This window comes from Channa argus, chromosome 22, assembly GCF_033026475.1.
Source record: "Channa argus isolate prfri chromosome 22, Channa argus male v1.0, whole genome shotgun sequence".
Taxonomy (NCBI): Eukaryota; Metazoa; Chordata; class Actinopteri; order Anabantiformes; family Channidae; genus Channa; species Channa argus.
In genome coordinates, this window is record NC_090218.1 from 11,476,373 (window position 1) to 11,494,322 (window position 17,950).

Below are 17,950 nucleotides of genomic sequence, written 5' to 3' on the forward strand. Positions count from 1 at the left end.
CCAAAATGGATTTATTCTGCTGTTCCACATTTCGGAATGTACACAAGCCACTTGTATTTTTATTTAATGATATAAGCTATTTTATAAGATAACATCCAAATCTCTCAGTGTCTCCATTTTCTGTCAGGTTCTGCTACCAGCCACTGACCTTGTGCTACCATTCACACATGTAATGAATATTATTTATTAGTGATGGTGCATTTGAAGCTGGAGCTGTGACTCATGTCAAACAAAAGAGAGAAAGATCTTTTTCCTAATTAAAAAGCAAATACAATAACTTAAAAAGGCTTTTCTATGTGTTATTACACAGTTCATTGGCAAAAGGAGTCAGGAAGCTCACAGCATAAACATACAAGTTATAAGATGCTGTTGTAGAAAATGTAAATTCCACTGTTCTGTGGCCTTTATACTCTGTTATACTCTTAAACACATGACATGAACTTCTATTATAACTGAGGAGCTGCACTTTTTAAACTTGTTTGGGAAAATGAATTGTTTAAAATTGACTAACAAATGGATGCGTGTTTGTCAACATCACTGAAGTGGATTGGAAAACAAAACTCTGGAGCTAGTTTGTTGTTGCTTGTTGTTGTGGATTTGTATCAACTGAGGTTAACAAATATATCAATGCATTTATTCTTAATACAATTAACTCATTTATTTTATCATATAGTATTGAGATGAGACGCATCCACTAAACTATTGATAATATCATTGACTCTACGTATTTATTCATGAGATCAGTTTAAAGTCCAACTGATAAACAGGACTCGCTCTTCAGAGTATGTGTGCGGCTCTTAAAAGAGCCTTTGGGTTTTAGTGGTTATGGATCAGGTTTAGCTACCGAAGCCGTACAGGGTGCGTCCCTGTCTCTTGAGGGCGTAGACCACGTCCATGGCGGTTACGGTCTTCCTCTTAGCGTGCTCGGTGTAGGTGACGGCATCACGGATCACGTTCTCCAGGAAAACCTTCAACACACCGCGAGTCTCCTCGTAGATCAGACCGGAGATTCGCTTGACTCCGCCACGACGAGCCAGACGGCGGATGGCGGGTTTGGTGATTCCCTGGATGTTGTCACGGAGAACTTTGCGGTGACGCTTGGCGCCTCCTTTCCCGAGTCCTTTGCCTCCTTTTCCTCTTCCGCTCATCTTGAGTCTTTTTGTTTCGTTGTAACAAAGACAAATGTGAAGCTGCAGCGGAGACAGTCGGTATTTCCATGTTCTCTGCGGACGTATTAGAGCACAGGGGCGGGAACATCAGCGGGTGGAGCCAAAGTCAGCAGCAGTCAGCACAAAGAGCAAATTCTTCACTTGGAAAAAAGGGTTGAAAACTTTGCTTCCAGGAATAATTCCCACGTACAACCAACAGAATCCTTGTTGTTAGAGGAAGTAGTGGCTCTGCTCTTTATTCTGGACTCTACAGCGTTTACACGGGTTATGGACCTGAGCTATACAATCAAAACATGCAGTACTACTGAAAGTAGGACACAAAGAAGTTACAATACTAAACACATCACACACACAAAGTACAAGTACAGGAAGAAAAAGACAAAACACTTTAGATCAAACTGACTCAGTGTGACACATTAAAGCCAAATGAAACAACAGTTTACATTCAGTTCAGCTTTTGTTGATCAATTTCTTCGTTTATTGATCAAATATTTCTTTGTTAGAGGTGAGAACGTTTCCTCCAGTGCAGCAGCAGCAGCCTCTGCTGTTTGTGAAGAGAAGCACAATGATTTGTTTTGTCTGAAAGTGTTTTAGTAAAATCAAGAATTAAACACAAGAAATACTTCTGACCTCCAACTAAAGGTCCAGACCTACTATCATCTTTAACTCATACTGAGGGTCTCAACTGCTTCCTCCCTCAAGCCAAATGTGGCTCAGCTATGTGAGAGGAAGCTCTGCCAACAAGATGTAGGCAAGAGAAACCATGTTCAGAAGAACCGTTCATGTTCAAGTCCAGAAGAACCCAATGAAGTTAAAGAACTGTTAGTAATGACGTTTGAGAAAATTCAATTTTTTTAACAAAGCTTTTTTTGTGGAATACCTGATGCGGCCCCCACGTAATGTGAGTTTGAGACCCCTGATTTAAATAGATGAATCTGATGTAGAAAACCACCATCCAACTGGACACTGAAGACCACAGCTGCTCTTTTAAAAAGTAATTGTTCCCAGTAATTCAGAAGTGTTGCTGGGAAATTCTGGTTTAGACTCAGGTCAGTATGTGGTTCAGCATAAGCAGAACGACCAAGTATCACTGAAACTGTACAAAAAGGGTGAAGTTCAGATTAAGGACTAATGTTCATCCACTATCCTATAAAAATAAATTGCAGCTGTCATTTTACTTGAGCCACAAATACAGATCATAGGCCATAATTAATAAGATCCATATCACATAACTATCAGAACATCTTCATGTTGGTCCTTTGGTAAATGTGACACAAAGAAATCTCCATTTCATTTGTAGTGAAATAATAAACATTGAGGTTTTATGGAAGTGGAGCAGGTTCAGGTCTCAGGGGAAATTCATGAAACGGATCAGTGAGTTAGTATATTTTACTGAGTTCAGTGTAGCTTAACACACGTGTGATGGTTTGTTAGATTTTCCCAAAGTCAGCTATTCAGGCGAACTGCACTCAGGTACAGATGTTTCATGAGTCTTAATGCGACTGTGTATAAAATGAAATGAAGCGTTTGTTCTGAGGAAGAGTTGAGGTTTTAAGGAAAGTGATCAGAAGTGATTTATGGATTAATGCATTTTAACATTTATTTAAAAACAATTTAGTTTACTCACTAAATTAGAAATAGAAAATATCTGTATACGTCATTGATAGATCGTGAAAAAATACATAATTAATAATACAGTAATTACACAGTTTTCACCTGACAACTACAAATAACAGACTATATTCACAATATTACTTGTTTTCATCCATTGTTTCTATAGTTTAACTGTGAAACTCTGTTCAACACTTCAATATCATCGGATTCATGGAGAAGATGGATTTTGCCATTTAATCCATATAAAAAATGGATAATTTCTGTTATAACAGTGAAGGTGATGAAGGAAATTCTCTCCTATTGGACATAAGATCTGTGACTCTGGACATTCTGAAAACTGTGTTTGTGTTGTGAAGCAACACAGATTAAGATTTGTCCTCATGTCATCTTTAAAGAGACATTTGTTGACCATTTGACCCAGTTTGTCTACAACAGAGTGAACTAATGTTTCTGTTGAATAATGTATTTGTGTTGTGAAGCACAAATTACACAAACGCTTTAATGATTTACAAATAAGCATATTAACATTTGTCCATGTTAATGTGACCATTACCAACAATATAAAGTGACTATGAAAAATTATCATTGTCACTTTCAAGATTCTAAATTTGAATGTTGTTAATTATCTACAAACACTAAATCTGCTTCTTGGAGCTGAACTACACCAGGACAAAACACAACACGTAGATCAGCTCAGACCAGAACCAGACTCTCAGATTAAGGATGAAATACAAGTCCTCATGTTAATGAGAAAGATTATTGAAACAGAAAAACAAAAACACAAATTAAATTCACATGAAAATTGTGAAAATCCAAATTATTCTTTTTATCACAGTTTTCGTCTTCCACCATTGAGAAATGGAAGAGTTTTATTCTTATTTGAGCCACAAATACAGATCGTAGGCCATAATTCTAAGATCCATATCACATTCAAATTAGTAGAACATCTTCACGTTTGTCCTTTGGTGAATGTAACACAATGCTGTACAAAGAGAACTGGGGAGAAAAATCACTGGTGTTTGATTTGAAGTCAGTGGTGACAAGGTTGAAGATTTTTCTCCATTTTATTTGTAGAGAAATAATCAACGTTGAGGTTTTATGGAAGTGGAGCAAGTTCAGGTCTCAGGGCAAATTCAGGAAACTGATCAGTGCGTTACTAATTATTCTATTTGAGTTTAGTGTAGATTAACACAGATGATGGTTTGTTAGATTAGACTAAGACTTAAACACAGTCCTACACAAACCTCCAACGAACATTGTGTTTTTCATGTGGATGTTTAACCAGTTTTGTCTCATTTGTATCAGGAAGGAAATTTGTCGTCAGTGTTCAAGTGTGTGGCTCTGAAAAGAGCCGTTGTGGTGGTTGAAGCGGGTCCCCGTTTACTTCTTGGCGGGTTTCTCGGTCTTCTTGGGCAGCAGCACCGCCTGGATGTTGGGCAGCACGCCGCCCTGAGCGATGGTGACTCCTCCCAGCAGCTTGTTGAGCTCCTCGTCGTTGCGCACAGCCAGCTGCAGGTGACGGGGGATGATCCTGGTCTTCTTGTTGTCGCGGGCGGCGTTTCCAGCCAGCTCCAGGATCTCAGCGGTCAGGTACTCGAGAACAGCCGCCAGGTAGACGGGAGCTCCGGCTCCAACACGCTCAGCATAGTTGCCTTTACGCAGCAGTCTGTGGACACGACCGACTGGGAACTGGAGCCCAGCGCGGGAGGAGCGGGTCTTTGCTTTTGCTCGGGCTTTGCCACCGGTTTTTCCACGTCCAGACATCGTTAGTTTATCTCTGTAGTTAAGACTCAGAAAATAATGACGCTTCTACGGCGCAGAGCTTGTTTTATATCCGCGGGGAGCGCGACGGTTCCTGCCAGACCAACCAGAAAAGAGGCTTCCAGCAGCGCAGCAGAGGGCGGCCCGCTGTGGATTTGGGCGCACAGTTTGAACAAGCAAGGCGGAGACTCTTTCTTCCAGGCGGAGCTGAGCTCCAGGAGGAGCCTCTCACCAATCAGGAGCAGGAGCTCGAACGCTGCGTCACCGGTTCACTGCCGCGTCCCACGGTTTAAGAGCAGCGGCTCGCAGATCTGTTCTACATTTTTCTCCAGTCTTGAGAAAGTAGTTAAAGAAATGGCAAGAACTAAGCAAACCGCCCGTAAATCCACCGGAGGCAAAGCTCCCAGGAAGCAGTTGGCCACCAAAGCCGCCCGGAAGAGCGCCCCGGCCACCGGCGGAGTCAAGAAGCCCCACCGTTACAGGCCCGGTACCGTGGCTCTCCGAGAGATCCGTCGCTACCAGAAGTCCACCGAGCTGCTGATCCGCAAGCTGCCCTTCCAGCGCCTGGTCCGAGAAATCGCTCAGGACTTCAAGACCGACCTGCGCTTCCAGAGCTCCGCCGTCATGGCTCTGCAGGAGGCCAGCGAGGCTTATCTGGTGGGTCTGTTCGAAGACACCAACCTGTGCGCCATCCACGCCAAGAGGGTCACCATCATGCCCAAGGACATCCAGCTGGCCCGCCGCATCCGCGGAGAGAGGGCTTAAGAGGGTCCAACCCAAAACCCACCACAACGGCTCTTTTCAGAGCCACTTCCTTTACTAAAGACACACTTCCTGACTTTACACATTATTCTAAATCTTGCATAAACAACGTCTCACAAAATCATAATTCCAGAACAAAATGGTTTTCAGAGAATCTTTCTCTACATTCCTCAAATAATTTATAGCGTTTGACTTTCTCCTCAGTTGTTAAGACCTTTACTGTTCTACACGTGGGCAGCAGGAGTCTCACTCAGCTCAGGTGTTTTCAGTAGTGATGGGAGTATTGAGGTTTCTGGAGTAAGAAGTTTGAGACATTTGAATCATCACCTTGGCAACATTTGATAGAAAATTGTAAATGCAACAAATATTGCAATACATGGGCCACAGTGGCGCAGGAACGTAGAGCGTTTGTCCACCAATCTCACCGTTGTTGGTTAAATCCCCGGCTCCTCTTGTCACATGTCGAAGTGTTGGTCAGCTGCATAGCAGCTCCCCCACTGGTGTATGAATGTGAGTGAATGGGTGAATAAGAAGCACTGTAAAGCGCTTTGAATGCCAGTAGGTAGAAAAGTGCGGTAGAAGTGCAGAACATTTACCATTTACATGTTATTTCCATTCACATGCTATACTATGATTTGGAAATGAACTGAATTAAACTAAAACAGATTTTTAAAACTTACCATAATGAGACAGAAAACAGATAAAACAAATAAAAGCATCAAACCAGGTTATGTTCTGTGTCTTACCACAACTTCATCTGCACACGTCCAAACTGTCCCAAGGTGGAGACGTGTTTCCATGTGAATGAATGTTTTTCAGTCACTGAGGGTCATGTTCTCTTCTGCCACAAGTTTTGCTTCACATCCAGCTGATGACGTTGCTCTGCTGCTGAGACAATGAAAGGTTTTCACTGTTTGTGATTTGATTTTATTTTCCATTTTACCAATTTCTCTCTCTCCATTTTTATTATAAATTATTAAACCCAGAATTTAAATTTCTGGTTTGACCTGATTCTTGTTTTGTTGTGGTTTTTGTGCTCTGCTGCAATGTAAACACCTTCATTTTTCTTGCGGTTTAATTTTGCTCTGGATGTTTTTGAATTATTAAAAAAAAATAATAATTTCTTGCTACTTTTTAAAAAAACAACAGTTAAGAACAGTTTAAGAAAGAAGCATTTTTTCCTCAGAAGACAGAGCTTCTAGAATCCACAGTCTGTTATTTTACAGAAACGTCCTCCTCTGTCTTTGTGGAGACGGACCAATGTGGACAGGATGATTATAGACACTTTAACGACGTCAACTCCCTCCTCCACATATTCATGAAGCCTGATCATTTTTTACTATTTTATTATCTGAATGTACATTAAATATTACATTTATAAAAAGGTAGTTTTACTTTTTTCTTTGTACTCAACTGTACTCAACAATAAATTAATACCATCTACAAAAGACTTAGACCATTTATTTTTCTATTTTTAGGCTGTTTATATTCTGTACCTGTTATAGTTTATGATCTTTGTACAGACTTTAATATTTTGAGTGCTAATATTTTTTCAGTTTCTCCTGGTGAAGATCACATGTTGTCTAGTTTATCGAGGTTAATGATTTCTGCCATTTGTTGTTACACACTGTATATTATTTAGCAGTGTTTACGGAAAATGAACTAGTTAAAACTATCATCAATATCAAAGTCTCACAGAGGCTTTACAGACTGTGTGATGTGTAATGTACTTAGAGCTATGAAGAATCCTGCTAAAGCTGAAACATCAGCTTGTGGAAAAAGTATTTGCTGTTAAAGTGTCTGTGCTTCTTCTCCTTCAATCAGGAATCATCTTGGTTGTTTTTGTGAATAAATACCAATGAACAGGATAATAAAGTAAATATTTTAATGACTGTTTCAGAGCTGCAATGGTTAACTGATTAGTTGATTGATGGAAAAAATGTTATTTTCATTAATTCCTTCTTCCACTTTATGCCTGATACAGTCATTACTTATCCATAAACAGCTCTTAACTACTTGTTTACAATCTGCTAACTCACACAGATGTGCTGAAGCAACATTAGCATAAATAACCACCTGATCTTACATGTTAAAGTCAACTAGAAGGTTTATCAAGGAGGATGCAAACATTTGCACACTGGTTACAAGTAATCTAAATGTCAATTATATAAACAGATGTGAAATTATAAGCGAAGCTCCGGCTCAGAGTTCTTAACACAAAGTCTGACTGACTCTCTGTCCCTTGACCCAATCTTATACAGACAGTCTGTTGCTGCTGCTGCAGCTTCCTTCCGGAAGTGTCTCTGTCCACGCTTTCTTCCTTTTTAGGAAATGTATACATCAAGGCTGGTTCCTGTTCTTCAGCCGGCCCCTATGTGTCACACACACACACACACACACACACACACACACACACACACACACACACACACACACACACTCACTCTGCTCAGTTTTACTATTGGTTGTACAATATTCTTATCAAGTTCTTTGCACTTCTCTTAGCTATAAAAACCCATGTTACATATGAGACTAAGTGATTAATACAAATAAAACAAAAACATTAACATTGGGGAAAAAAATAGCCTTTGACCTTTGTGTAATCAGCAGGATCAAATTTAATTGAGTTTAAACTACTTTTTACACCTACACTTGTAGACCTAGTTTTAAAATGCTACTTCAAACCAGTTGTTGTCCTTCAATTCAGCTGAAACTTGGGGGGAAGCAATAATAATAATGCTTTGTAAAAACATTTCAGCCACAGAAGATTTCAAAGCAAAGCCTCCTGCCATCGGTCAGAAAGTTACAGGCGATAATTAAAAGAGCAAAACTCAACCCAGGAATTGTTTAAAAACTTTAAGAGACATTTTTTATGGAAGTCTCCAGACTGATATAGCATTGAAAATCTATGGTTGAATTTAAAGAAAGATGCATGTGGCTATAAATATATGTGGATATAAATTGAGATAGAACAGATTTTAAGTCAAGAAAACCAAAGACACAAAAGTTTTATTTTAACTGATAACCAATACTTTAACTAATAACTGTAGTTGTGATCAATTTCCACTTCCACCTGATTCATGACACATGAATGTAAGATGAGCCTGAGCTTTTTGTTTTTGACCATGATGGATCTGGTCTGGATGAAAAAGCTCAGTTCTCAGGTCTCTAAATCCAAGTAGGAACCAAGTGTGACCCTGCTCGTCTTCAGCTGAGGTCAGAAGTGCTTCTTGTGTTTAATTCTTGATTTTTCTGAAACACTTTCAGACAAAACGAATCATTGTGCTTCTCTTCACAAACATGTTGATGTTTTCTCCTTGACTTAGATTTTTGCTGCCTTGTACCTCACTTGTAAGTCGCTTTGGATAAAAGCGTTTGACAAATGACTAAATGAAAATGTAAATGAAAATCTATGGTTGGATTTAAAGAAAGATGTATGTGACAGACTGGTACAAATCTGGTGGACCTGGACACAACGTGCTATGAAAAGTGGGCAAACATTACACCTGAAAGGAAATAAATGCTGCTCAGAGGGAAGACAGAGAAGCTAGAGGAGGTTATAAAGGCAAACAGAGGACTTACTATTGACTTAGTATTGGAGAACATTTTATAGAAGGGGATGCAAACTTCTGCATGGATATAGATTTAGATAGAACAGACAGGAAAACCAATGGCACAAAAGTTTTATTTTAACTAATAACTAATACTTTAACTAATAACTAATAACTGTAGTTGCGATCAATTTCCACTTTCACCTGATTTGTGACACTTGAATTTAAGATGAGCCTGAGCTTTTTGCTTTTGACCATGATGGATGTGGTCTGGATGAAACCGCTCAGGTACTAGTTTCTATGCTTCTGAAACACATACAGCTGGGCTGCATTGAACTCTCAGAACTGTCATGTGTCATATATCTAACACTGATATGTACAAACACGTGTGTAGTCATGTTTAATATATAGGATATATGTTATTAGCCAAGGACAAAAGGGTCAGTGGTTCGACTCCCGGCCACTCATGTCTCCGTGTGGAAGTGTCGTTCGGCAAGACACTGACCCACCGAGTTGCTCTCGGTGGGTCAGGTGAGCACCTTGCATGATAGCCACCACCATCAGTGTGTGACTGTGTGTAACTGGCTGAAGGAAAAGCACCAGTGACCATGGACTTTTATTTTAAAATTGCAAATCTGCTGATTAACTTTTTAATCTATGAATGTCATTTTGTTCGAGCAGCAGCAGCAAAATCACCTGGTCTCTAATCCAAGTAGGAACCAAGTGTGACCCTGCTCGTCTTCAGCTGAGGTCATTAGTGTTTCTTGTGTTTAATTCTTGATTTTTCTGAAACACTTTCAGACAAAACGAATCATTGTGCTTCTCTTCACAAACAGCAGAGGCTGCTGCTGCTGCACTAGAGGAAATGTTCTCACCTCTAACAAAGAAATATTTGATCAATAAACGAAGAAATTGATCAACAAAAGCTGAACTGAATGTAAACTGTTGTTGTTTCATTTGGCTTTAATGTGTCACACTGAGTCAGTTTGATCTAAAGTGTTTTGTCTTTTTCTTCCTGTACTTGTACTTTGTGTGTGTGACGTGTTTAGTATTGTAACTTCTTTGTGTCCTACTTTCAGTAGTACTGCATGTTTTGATTGTATAGCTCAGGTCCATAACCCGTGTAAACGCTGTAGAGTCCAGAATAAAGAGCAGAGCCACTACTTCCTCTAACAACCAGGATTCTGTTGGTTGTACGTGGGAATTATTCCTGGAAGCAAAGTTTTCAACCCTTTTTTCCAAGTGAAGAATTTGCTCTTTGTGCTGACTGCTGCTGACTTTGGCTCCACCCGCTGATGTTCCCGCCCCTGTGCTCTAATACGTCCGCAGAGAACATGGAAATACCGACTGTCTCCGCTGCAGCTTCACATTTGTCTTTGTTGAAACGAAGCAAAGTGACTCAAGATGAGCGGAAGAGGAAAAGGAGGCAAAGGACTCGGGAAAGGAGGCGCCAAGCGTCACCGTAAAGTTCTCCGTGACAACATCCAGGGAATCACCAAACCCGCCATCCGCCGTCTGGCTCGTCGTGGCGGAGTCAAGCGAATCTCCGGTCTGATCTACGAGGAGACTCGCGGTGTGTTGAAGGTTTTCCTGGAGAACGTGATCCGTGATGCCGTCACCTACACCGAGCACGCTAAGAGGAAGACCGTGACCGCCATGGACGTGGTCTACGCCCTCAAGAGACAGGGTCGCACCCTGTACGGCTTCGGCAGCTAAACCTGATCCATAACCACTAAAACCCAAAGGCTCTTTTAAGAGCCGCACACATTCTCTGAAGAGCGAGTCCTGTTTATCAGTTGGACTTTAAACTGATCTCATGAATAAATACGTAGAGTCAATGATATTATCAATAGTTTAGTGGATGCGTCTCATCTCAATACTACATGATAAAATAAATGAGTTAATCGTATTAAGAATAAATGCATTGATATATTTGTTAACCTCAGTTGATACAATCCGCAACAACAAACTAGCTCCAGAGTTTTGTTTTCCAATCCACTTCAGTGATGTTGACAAACACACATCCATTTGTTAGTCAATTTTAAACAATTCATTTTCCCAAACAAGTTTAAAAAGTGCAGCTCCTCAGTTATAATAGAAGTTCATGTCATGTGTTTAAGAGTATAACAGAGTATAAAGGCCACAGAACAGTGGAATTTACATTTTCTACAACAGCATCTTATAACTTGTATGTTTATGCTGTGAGCTTCCTGACTCCTTTTGCCAATGAACTGTGTAATAACACATAGAAAAGCCTTTTTAAGTTATTGTATTTGCTTTTTAATTAGGAAAAAGATCTTTCTCTCTTTTGTTTGACATGAGTCACAGCTCCAGCTTCAAATGCACCATCACTAATAAATAATATTCATTACATGTGTGAATGGTAGCACAAGGTCAGTGGCTGGTAGCAGAACCTGACAGAAAATGGAGACACTGAGAGATTTGGATGTTATCTTATAAAATAGCTTATATCATTAAATAAAAATACAAGTGGCTTGTGTACATTCCGAAATGTGGAACAGCAGAATAAATCCATTTGGAGGGAAAAGACGTTTTCCTTTTGCGCATGCTCGGTCACGTTTAAAGCTCAGCCAATCTTGTAGGAGCAACAGCACAGTGTGACTTTGCATAAGCGGATATAAATAGAGCAGCCGACTGAGTTGTCACACATCTGTTAGAGACTCTCAGAGAACGACAACATGCCTGATCCAGTGAAAGCCCCGAAGAAAGGCTCCAAGAAAGCCGTCTCCAAGAGCGCCACCAAAACCGGCAAGAAGAAGAGGAAGACCAGGAGGGAGAGCTACGCCATCTACGTGTACAAGGTCCTGAAGCAGGTCCACCCCGACACCGGCATCTCCTCCAAGGCCATGAGCATCATGAACTCGTTCGTCAGCGACATCTTCGAGCGCATCGCCGGCGAGTCCTCCCGTCTGGCTCACTACAACAAGCGCTCCACCATCACCTCCAGGGAGATCCAGACCGCCGTCAGGCTGCTGCTGCCCGGTGAGCTGGCCAAGCACGCCGTGTCCGAGGGCACCAAGGCCGTCACCAAGTACACCAGCTCCAAGTAACCAGCTCCGCTGCTGCTTCCATCCAAACCCAAAGGCTCTTTTCAGAGCCGCCCACTCGGACAGAGAGCACAGCCTTCATGTTTCTGTTGCTGCGTTTATTAGCAGCTATGGAGCAACTGTCACTTGTAGCTCATGAAGAGCTGAGGCTCATTCAGCTTCACCCACATCAGCATTTGCTTGTATCTCTGATAATGTACAGAAACATTAGATTCTGTTTGCTACAGTTTATTTATATAAATATTTTAGGTGATGTAAAAACACCTGTAGTAAACAGTAAAGCTGTGCAATAACATCAGATTGATCCAACAACAAATAAATACAAGGTCAGTGTTGCTGATATTGATACAGATGAATTACAGAATTGCTCATTTCCATGACTTGATTTACCTTTAATTAATCAAAGACTGAAGTTGGGCAAAGTTTAAAGAGATTTCATCAGTGTGGGTCTGTCAGGAACAGAGGGTGGGAGATTTATTTCATCTTCTTCTTTTCATATGGTTTTATAAATTTGTTATCAAAAAAGGTTTGAAGATGGTCAAAGATCGAGGCAACTTAGCTCTTGATAAGCTGCAGACCCTCAGTCAAAAGTATTCAAATATAAATTAGTTGGTGTGCTATGATGAATTGGCTTCAAAGAGAGAAAATGGAATCTAAAGACTAAAAATATTTTACACTATAAGATTTTCAATTGTAAAATTCAGTCTTTCTGTTTATTATTTGTTTCTATTTATCAGAACAGAAAACCGCATGAATTTAAGTAGATGAATCTGACAAATATTTGTGGTAGAAAACCACCGTCCAACTGGACACTGAAAGAAGATTTCACCTGTCTGCTCCATCGTCCACCACAGCTGCTTTTTTAAAAAGCCACTTCACTCTTCTAACATAAAGGTTCATGAATTAACTCCCACAAATAAAACCTTCATACACAGAGATTATTTGTCAGAAGAACTTGTGAAAGGTTTAAACACACGTTGTCTTTTTATGATATTTCAGTTCTTTCTTTTCTCCATAAAGTGCTTTATGGATTAATGCATTTTAACATTTATTCAAAAACAATTTTAAAAATTCAATAAATTATAAATACAAAATATCTTTATACATCATTGACAGTTTCCACCTGACAACTACAAATAACTGATTATATTCACAATATTACTTGTTTTCATCCATTGTTTCTATAGTTTAACTGTGAAACTCTGTTCAACACCTCAATACCATCTGATTGATGGAGAAGATGGATTTTACCATTTAATTGTGTAGCAAACAAACAACATATAAAAAGTTGATCATTTCTGTTATAACAGTGAAGGTGATGGAGGAAATTCTCTTCTATTGGACATAAGATCTGTGACTCTGGACATTGTGAAAACTGTATTTGTGTTGTGAAGCAACACAGATTAAGATTTGTCCTCATGTCCACATTAAAGAGACATTTGTTGACCATTTGACCCAGTTTGTCTACAACAGAGTGAACTAATGTTTCTGTTGAAACGTCTTTTTTTCAAAATAGATATTTTAAATCTTACATGTTTAAGATCAACTGGTGCTAAAAATGATACATTTCACATCTGCTCTATGACAATAAAGAGCTTTTCTTTTCTTTCTGGACTTGAAATTGACCCCAATTCTTGAATGAATTAATTCTGTCTCACCCCAGGTCCAATAAAGACACTGTTTGTTTGTTTGTTGCCTGTAGGTTTTTAGGGCAGCAGTCAATGGGAACTGGTTTTGTTCAGCACTGTTGATGTGTGTGGGATGAGCAGAGACCAGCAACACAAGCGGTTACAGCTGGTCTCCACATTAAACTCTGCACAGCAACCTCATTCACCAAAATGAGAAAACACGGCTGAAAACGGACCTTTTGAATCTATTAAAATATATATAAATATATTTTGCTCTTTCTTGCACTTGCATCTCATAAAGTGTAAACACTGTTCTGACAGGACTTTGCTTTGATGTTTTCTCCTCGACTTCATGTTTGCTGCCTTGTACTTCACTTGTAAGTCGCTTTGGATAAAAGCGTCTGACAAATGACTAAATGTAAATGTGTGTGACCGTGTCCATAAATGGAAACACAGTGTTTGTATGTGGGACATATTTTTTCTGGAGGTTTCACTCATGTTCATGTCAGTGGAAGCTGAACTGCACCATAAAGTGAGGCCTCCATCAGTGTGTTTGCTGCGAGCAGAGAAGCTCCAGTTTTTACAAACTGATCAGCAGCAGACTGTTGCTTTTACTTTGACTCCCTGAACAAACATGTGGGCCACCGGGAAAACCTCTGCTGCTGGCGTTTACACGGATTTTTAACCCGTTTACGAGACAAATGAGCAGAGAAGCGCTGCTCAAAACGACGGAGAAGTGACGTTTGGAGGCTCCACAGACAAACGGCAGCGAGCATCCGAACTCCACATGATCCGGATCTGAAGACACACATGTCCGCTCTCGGCTCCCTTCACCTGCAGCCTTCAGCGCTTCTCCTCCGGGGATTTTTAACGCTTTTGTCGGTGCAGAGAAAACACAAGTGTCCCGGTGTTCACAGCACCCAGAGGAGCCCGGACTGCTTGAGTCTCCACGGTTCTCATGCTGTGTTTAAGTGCAGCTCCCGCCCCGAGTTTTCCTAAACTCGTCAGAGGAAACTAGTCACACGACAACATGGCAGAAGTCGCTCCAGCTGCAGCTCCGGCCCCTGCTCCGGCCAAAGCCGTCAAAAAGAAGGCCACCAAGCCCAAGAAGAGCGGGCCCAGCGTGGGCGAGCTCATCGTTCAAGCCGTGGCCGCGTCCAAGGAGCGGAGCGGCGTGTCCGCTGCCGCCCTCAAGAAGTCTCTGGCTGCCGGAGGCTACGATGTGGACAAGAACAAGGCCCGCGTCAAGACCGCCATCAAGAACCTGGTCACCAAGGGAACCCTGCTCCAGACCAAGGGCACCGGAGCCTCCGGATCCTTCAAGATCAACAAGAATTCCGAAGCCAAGGCCAAGAAGCCAGTCAAGAAAGCCGCTCCTAAAGCCAAGAAGCCCGCCGCCGCCAAGAAACCCGCCGCCGCCGCCGCTAAAAAGCCCAAAGCAGCGGCAGCTAAGAAGCCGGCAGCAGCCGCTAAGAAATCCCCCAAGAAGGTCAAGAAGCCCGCAGCGGCCCCCAAGAAGGCAACAAAGAGCCCCAAGAAGGTCGCCAAGAGCCCCAAGAAGGTGCTGAAGAAGGCCCCGGCGGCCAAGAAGGCCCCGGCGGCCAAGAAGGCCCCCGCTAAGAAGGCGGCCAAGCCCAAAGCCAAGAAAGCCGCTCCCAAGAAGAAGTGAGCGGAGCTCGGCCTCACTCTCTCAACAAAGGCTCTTTTAAGAGCCAACACATGTTCAACAAAGAGCTTCTTCCTTATTTCATTAGCATCTTTAATATCTCTGTGAAATATATACAACAATACAAAGTCACAGTGAGACATGATGTGTTGCTGAATAATCACATTTTATTTTTTTTTCCTCAGCTTCTGAAACAATGAGCATCGGTGTCACACTTCAAACACCTGAAGGTGTCAGGGCAAAAATTTCCACATTCAAAAAGTAAAAATACAGAAAATCATGAAGTTTAACAGAAAAAGTTCAATATCACTGATGCCATGAAACTTTCACAGTAAAACTATTGGCTCAGTACAAATTGGAGGAAATTAAACACTGAAGATTAACACTTTATCAGCAGAGATTCATTAAGTGATGATTTCATTCTTGGATTTTATATTTGAATGTTGTTAATTATCTACAAACACTAAATCTGCTTCTTTGGAGCTGAACTACACCAGGAGAAAAAAGAGCAAGTGGATCAGCTCAGACCTGAACCAGACTCTCGGGTTAAGGATGAAATACAAGTCCTCATGTTAATGAGAGAAAGTTGTTGATAAAACTGGAAAATCCAGAAATTAGAATCACAGAAAAACTAGAGAACGGAATCATAAAAACCAAAACTACTAAACTAGAATGAAAATGGTGAAAAAACAAATTATTCTTTTTATCACAGTTTTCATCTTCCACCAAAAACATTGAGAAATTGAACAGTTTTGTTATTTGGGCCACAAATACAGATCATAGGCCATAAAAAGATCCATATCACAATATATTGACATCAGAATGTCCTTGATCAATGTGACGCACTGCTGTACAATGGGAACTGGTGAGAAAAATAACTGGTCCATCATTTTTAACAGTGGTGGAAATGGTGATTATTTGTCCCAATTTTATGTGAGTGAAATAATACATGTTGTGGTTTTATTTAAGTGGGGCAGGTTCAGGTGACCTGTGAACAATTTTAGTTGTGAGTGGATTTCATTGCGTTACTATATACTGTATATATGCAGTCATGCAACTCATTAATGACGTCCACACCTTCAATCACAATCCTGATTTCCTGCCGTGGCTGGAGAAGATCCTCTTCCTCCCTGAGATCAAACACTGTCATGGTTCTGATTCTCCTTAATCCTTTTGTACAACCTAATAAAATAAAAGACATTAGGGAAGTTATTCTATCTAATTGATTAGTGTGTGACGTACAAATGTAAAAATCACTTTGTAAGTATAAAAAGCTGATCTTTTGTTAAAGCTGGAATATGGATGCACAGCATCACAGTACAGACCACACTGGTTTGCGTTCAACCACATCAATATACATTAATTTTACATGATTATGTGTCAGTAAGGCTTAAATGACTGATTCCAAAAAGCTTATCAGAGATTCTTTAATGAGTTGATCCACATTTTCCCCTCAGTACACAATGAGGCACATCAGTAGACACTCTCTTCTTACATTCACATCCAGACTCTAGGTGCTCGGATGCATGAACACAATGTAAAATGATTAGTCCAAATGTGTAGCCTGTTTAAAAATGAAAATATTAGACGTAATATTAGACAATAGTCCTCCACGCTTCCACTTTTGCAAACCCACACCCGCACAGTTTGGTACTGGACCCACATTTATCTCTAAATAAAATCCTCCCCCGACATGATCCTCAAAGCCTTATTAAACACGTACACCCATCATCTACAGCATGAACATCCCCTGATGGTTTCATTGTTGTGGTGCATTGGGGTCAGAATAGATGCTTTGACCAGTTTGTCAACTTTGAGAAACGCATAGATATTGTGACTTAACCCAAAAGTGCACAACAGAGTGTAAGGACAGTTTTAGGTGGCTCCTCAAGCAACTCTTGTAAAAATAGCCCTATTATACCAGTGACAGCTACAGTACAGTCTGTGTATGTGTTAGACAGACGGTGAGACAAGATGTGTCAATCAGCTGTTAATCAGCTGCACTGTCAGTTGTAGAATGATAATTGGATCACTCCCTTTTCCTTTTCCATAATTTCTTGCCTTCGAATTGAAAAGCTCTTGGCAACTTTCTCTTATCACCATGTGATTGTTTTGCTTATTCACTTTATTTAAAAGGACCAGTGTCTCCAACTGAAATATCAGGAATGTGGTAAGAAAAATGTGTTCTAGCTTCAATAACAGGCAACTTTAAGCTCAGTTTTTTTAGATGCATGTGTCATGTGTTCAAAATATTTTTTTGTAGTTGAAAGTTGACTTTTAACTGCACAGTAGACATTGATATGTTGTCAGTTCATGTTTTGAGGATGTCTGGTTATGACGCCTTGAAAGATGACTAAAAAGTCCATTCCATGTCTTCCTAGTGCATGGAAAGTTAAAATAGGTGCACGCATAAGAACGCAACGTCCACAATATCTGTGTACGAGCTTATACTGTTGAAGAAGCTCAGATCTTCTTGATAGTGATGCACCACAGTCTTTGCACTTCCACATTCATCAGGAGACTAGGGAAGATCAAAAGACCCACTTGGGATCTTTAAACTGAATATTTAATCTATCAATGATATTTTTTAAAAATAAATAAATATAGTTAGTTAGTTTAGTTATTTTTTCATCAGTGGAATGTTACAGTGCTGCCTTAGAAACTGCTGTGCAGCACTTTGGAGAGATTGCAAACAATGTGCAGTAAGATGGTTCCATGAACTTTTATTGAA

At 40.5% G+C, this 17,950-nt stretch overlaps 6 protein-coding genes across 6 annotated transcripts; 4 read left to right on the forward strand and 2 right to left on the reverse strand.

Moving 5' to 3' along the window:
* Positions 1–35: 35 nt before the first annotated feature.
* LOC137108078 (histone H4) lies at positions 36–1,510 on the reverse strand. Its single transcript, XM_067492360.1, has one exon. The coding sequence runs from the start codon at positions 1,146–1,148 to the stop codon at positions 837–839; it is 312 nt and encodes a 103-aa protein (XP_067348461.1). The 5' UTR covers positions 1,149–1,510; the 3' UTR covers positions 36–836.
* A 1,325-nt stretch (positions 1,511–2,835) lies between these two features.
* Positions 2,836–4,766, reverse strand: LOC137108076 (histone H2A-like). The gene has a single exon (XM_067492358.1). The coding sequence runs from the start codon at positions 4,545–4,547 to the stop codon at positions 4,164–4,166; it is 384 nt and encodes a 127-aa protein (XP_067348459.1). The 5' UTR covers positions 4,548–4,766; the 3' UTR covers positions 2,836–4,163.
* A 132-nt stretch (positions 4,767–4,898) lies between these two features.
* LOC137108075 (histone H3) lies at positions 4,899–5,458 on the forward strand. Its single transcript, XM_067492357.1, has one exon. It carries the CDS (start codon positions 4,899–4,901, stop codon positions 5,307–5,309), a length of 411 nt encoding a protein of 136 aa, XP_067348458.1. The 3' UTR covers positions 5,310–5,458.
* A 4,397-nt stretch (positions 5,459–9,855) lies between these two features.
* Positions 9,856–11,348, forward strand: LOC137108168 (histone H4). Its single transcript, XM_067492527.1, has one exon. The coding sequence runs from the start codon at positions 10,262–10,264 to the stop codon at positions 10,571–10,573; it is 312 nt and encodes a 103-aa protein (XP_067348628.1). The 5' UTR covers positions 9,856–10,261; the 3' UTR covers positions 10,574–11,348.
* Positions 11,349–11,497: 149 nt separating this feature from the next.
* Positions 11,498–13,539, forward strand: LOC137108167 (histone H2B 1/2-like). The gene has a single exon (XM_067492525.1). The coding sequence runs from the start codon at positions 11,557–11,559 to the stop codon at positions 11,926–11,928; it is 372 nt and encodes a 123-aa protein (XP_067348626.1). The 5' UTR covers positions 11,498–11,556; the 3' UTR covers positions 11,929–13,539.
* A 339-nt stretch (positions 13,540–13,878) lies between these two features.
* LOC137108181 (histone H1-like) lies at positions 13,879–17,683 on the forward strand. Its single transcript, XM_067492541.1, has one exon. It carries the CDS (start codon positions 14,584–14,586, stop codon positions 15,220–15,222), a length of 639 nt encoding a protein of 212 aa, XP_067348642.1. The 5' UTR covers positions 13,879–14,583; the 3' UTR covers positions 15,223–17,683.
* Positions 17,684–17,950: the final 267 nt, after the last annotated feature.

Coding starts and splice junctions, on each gene's coding strand:
- LOC137108167 (XM_067492525.1), top strand. CDS start 11,557: ATGCCTGATCCAGTGAAAGCCCCGAAGAAAGGCTCCAAGAAAGCCGTC.
- LOC137108078 (XM_067492360.1), bottom strand. CDS start 1,148: ATGAGCGGAAGAGGAAAAGGAGGCAAAGGACTCGGGAAAGGAGGCGCC.
- LOC137108076 (XM_067492358.1), bottom strand. CDS start 4,547: ATGTCTGGACGTGGAAAAACCGGTGGCAAAGCCCGAGCAAAAGCAAAG.
- LOC137108181 (XM_067492541.1), top strand. CDS start 14,584: ATGGCAGAAGTCGCTCCAGCTGCAGCTCCGGCCCCTGCTCCGGCCAAA.
- LOC137108168 (XM_067492527.1), top strand. CDS start 10,262: ATGAGCGGAAGAGGAAAAGGAGGCAAAGGACTCGGGAAAGGAGGCGCC.
- LOC137108075 (XM_067492357.1), top strand. CDS start 4,899: ATGGCAAGAACTAAGCAAACCGCCCGTAAATCCACCGGAGGCAAAGCT.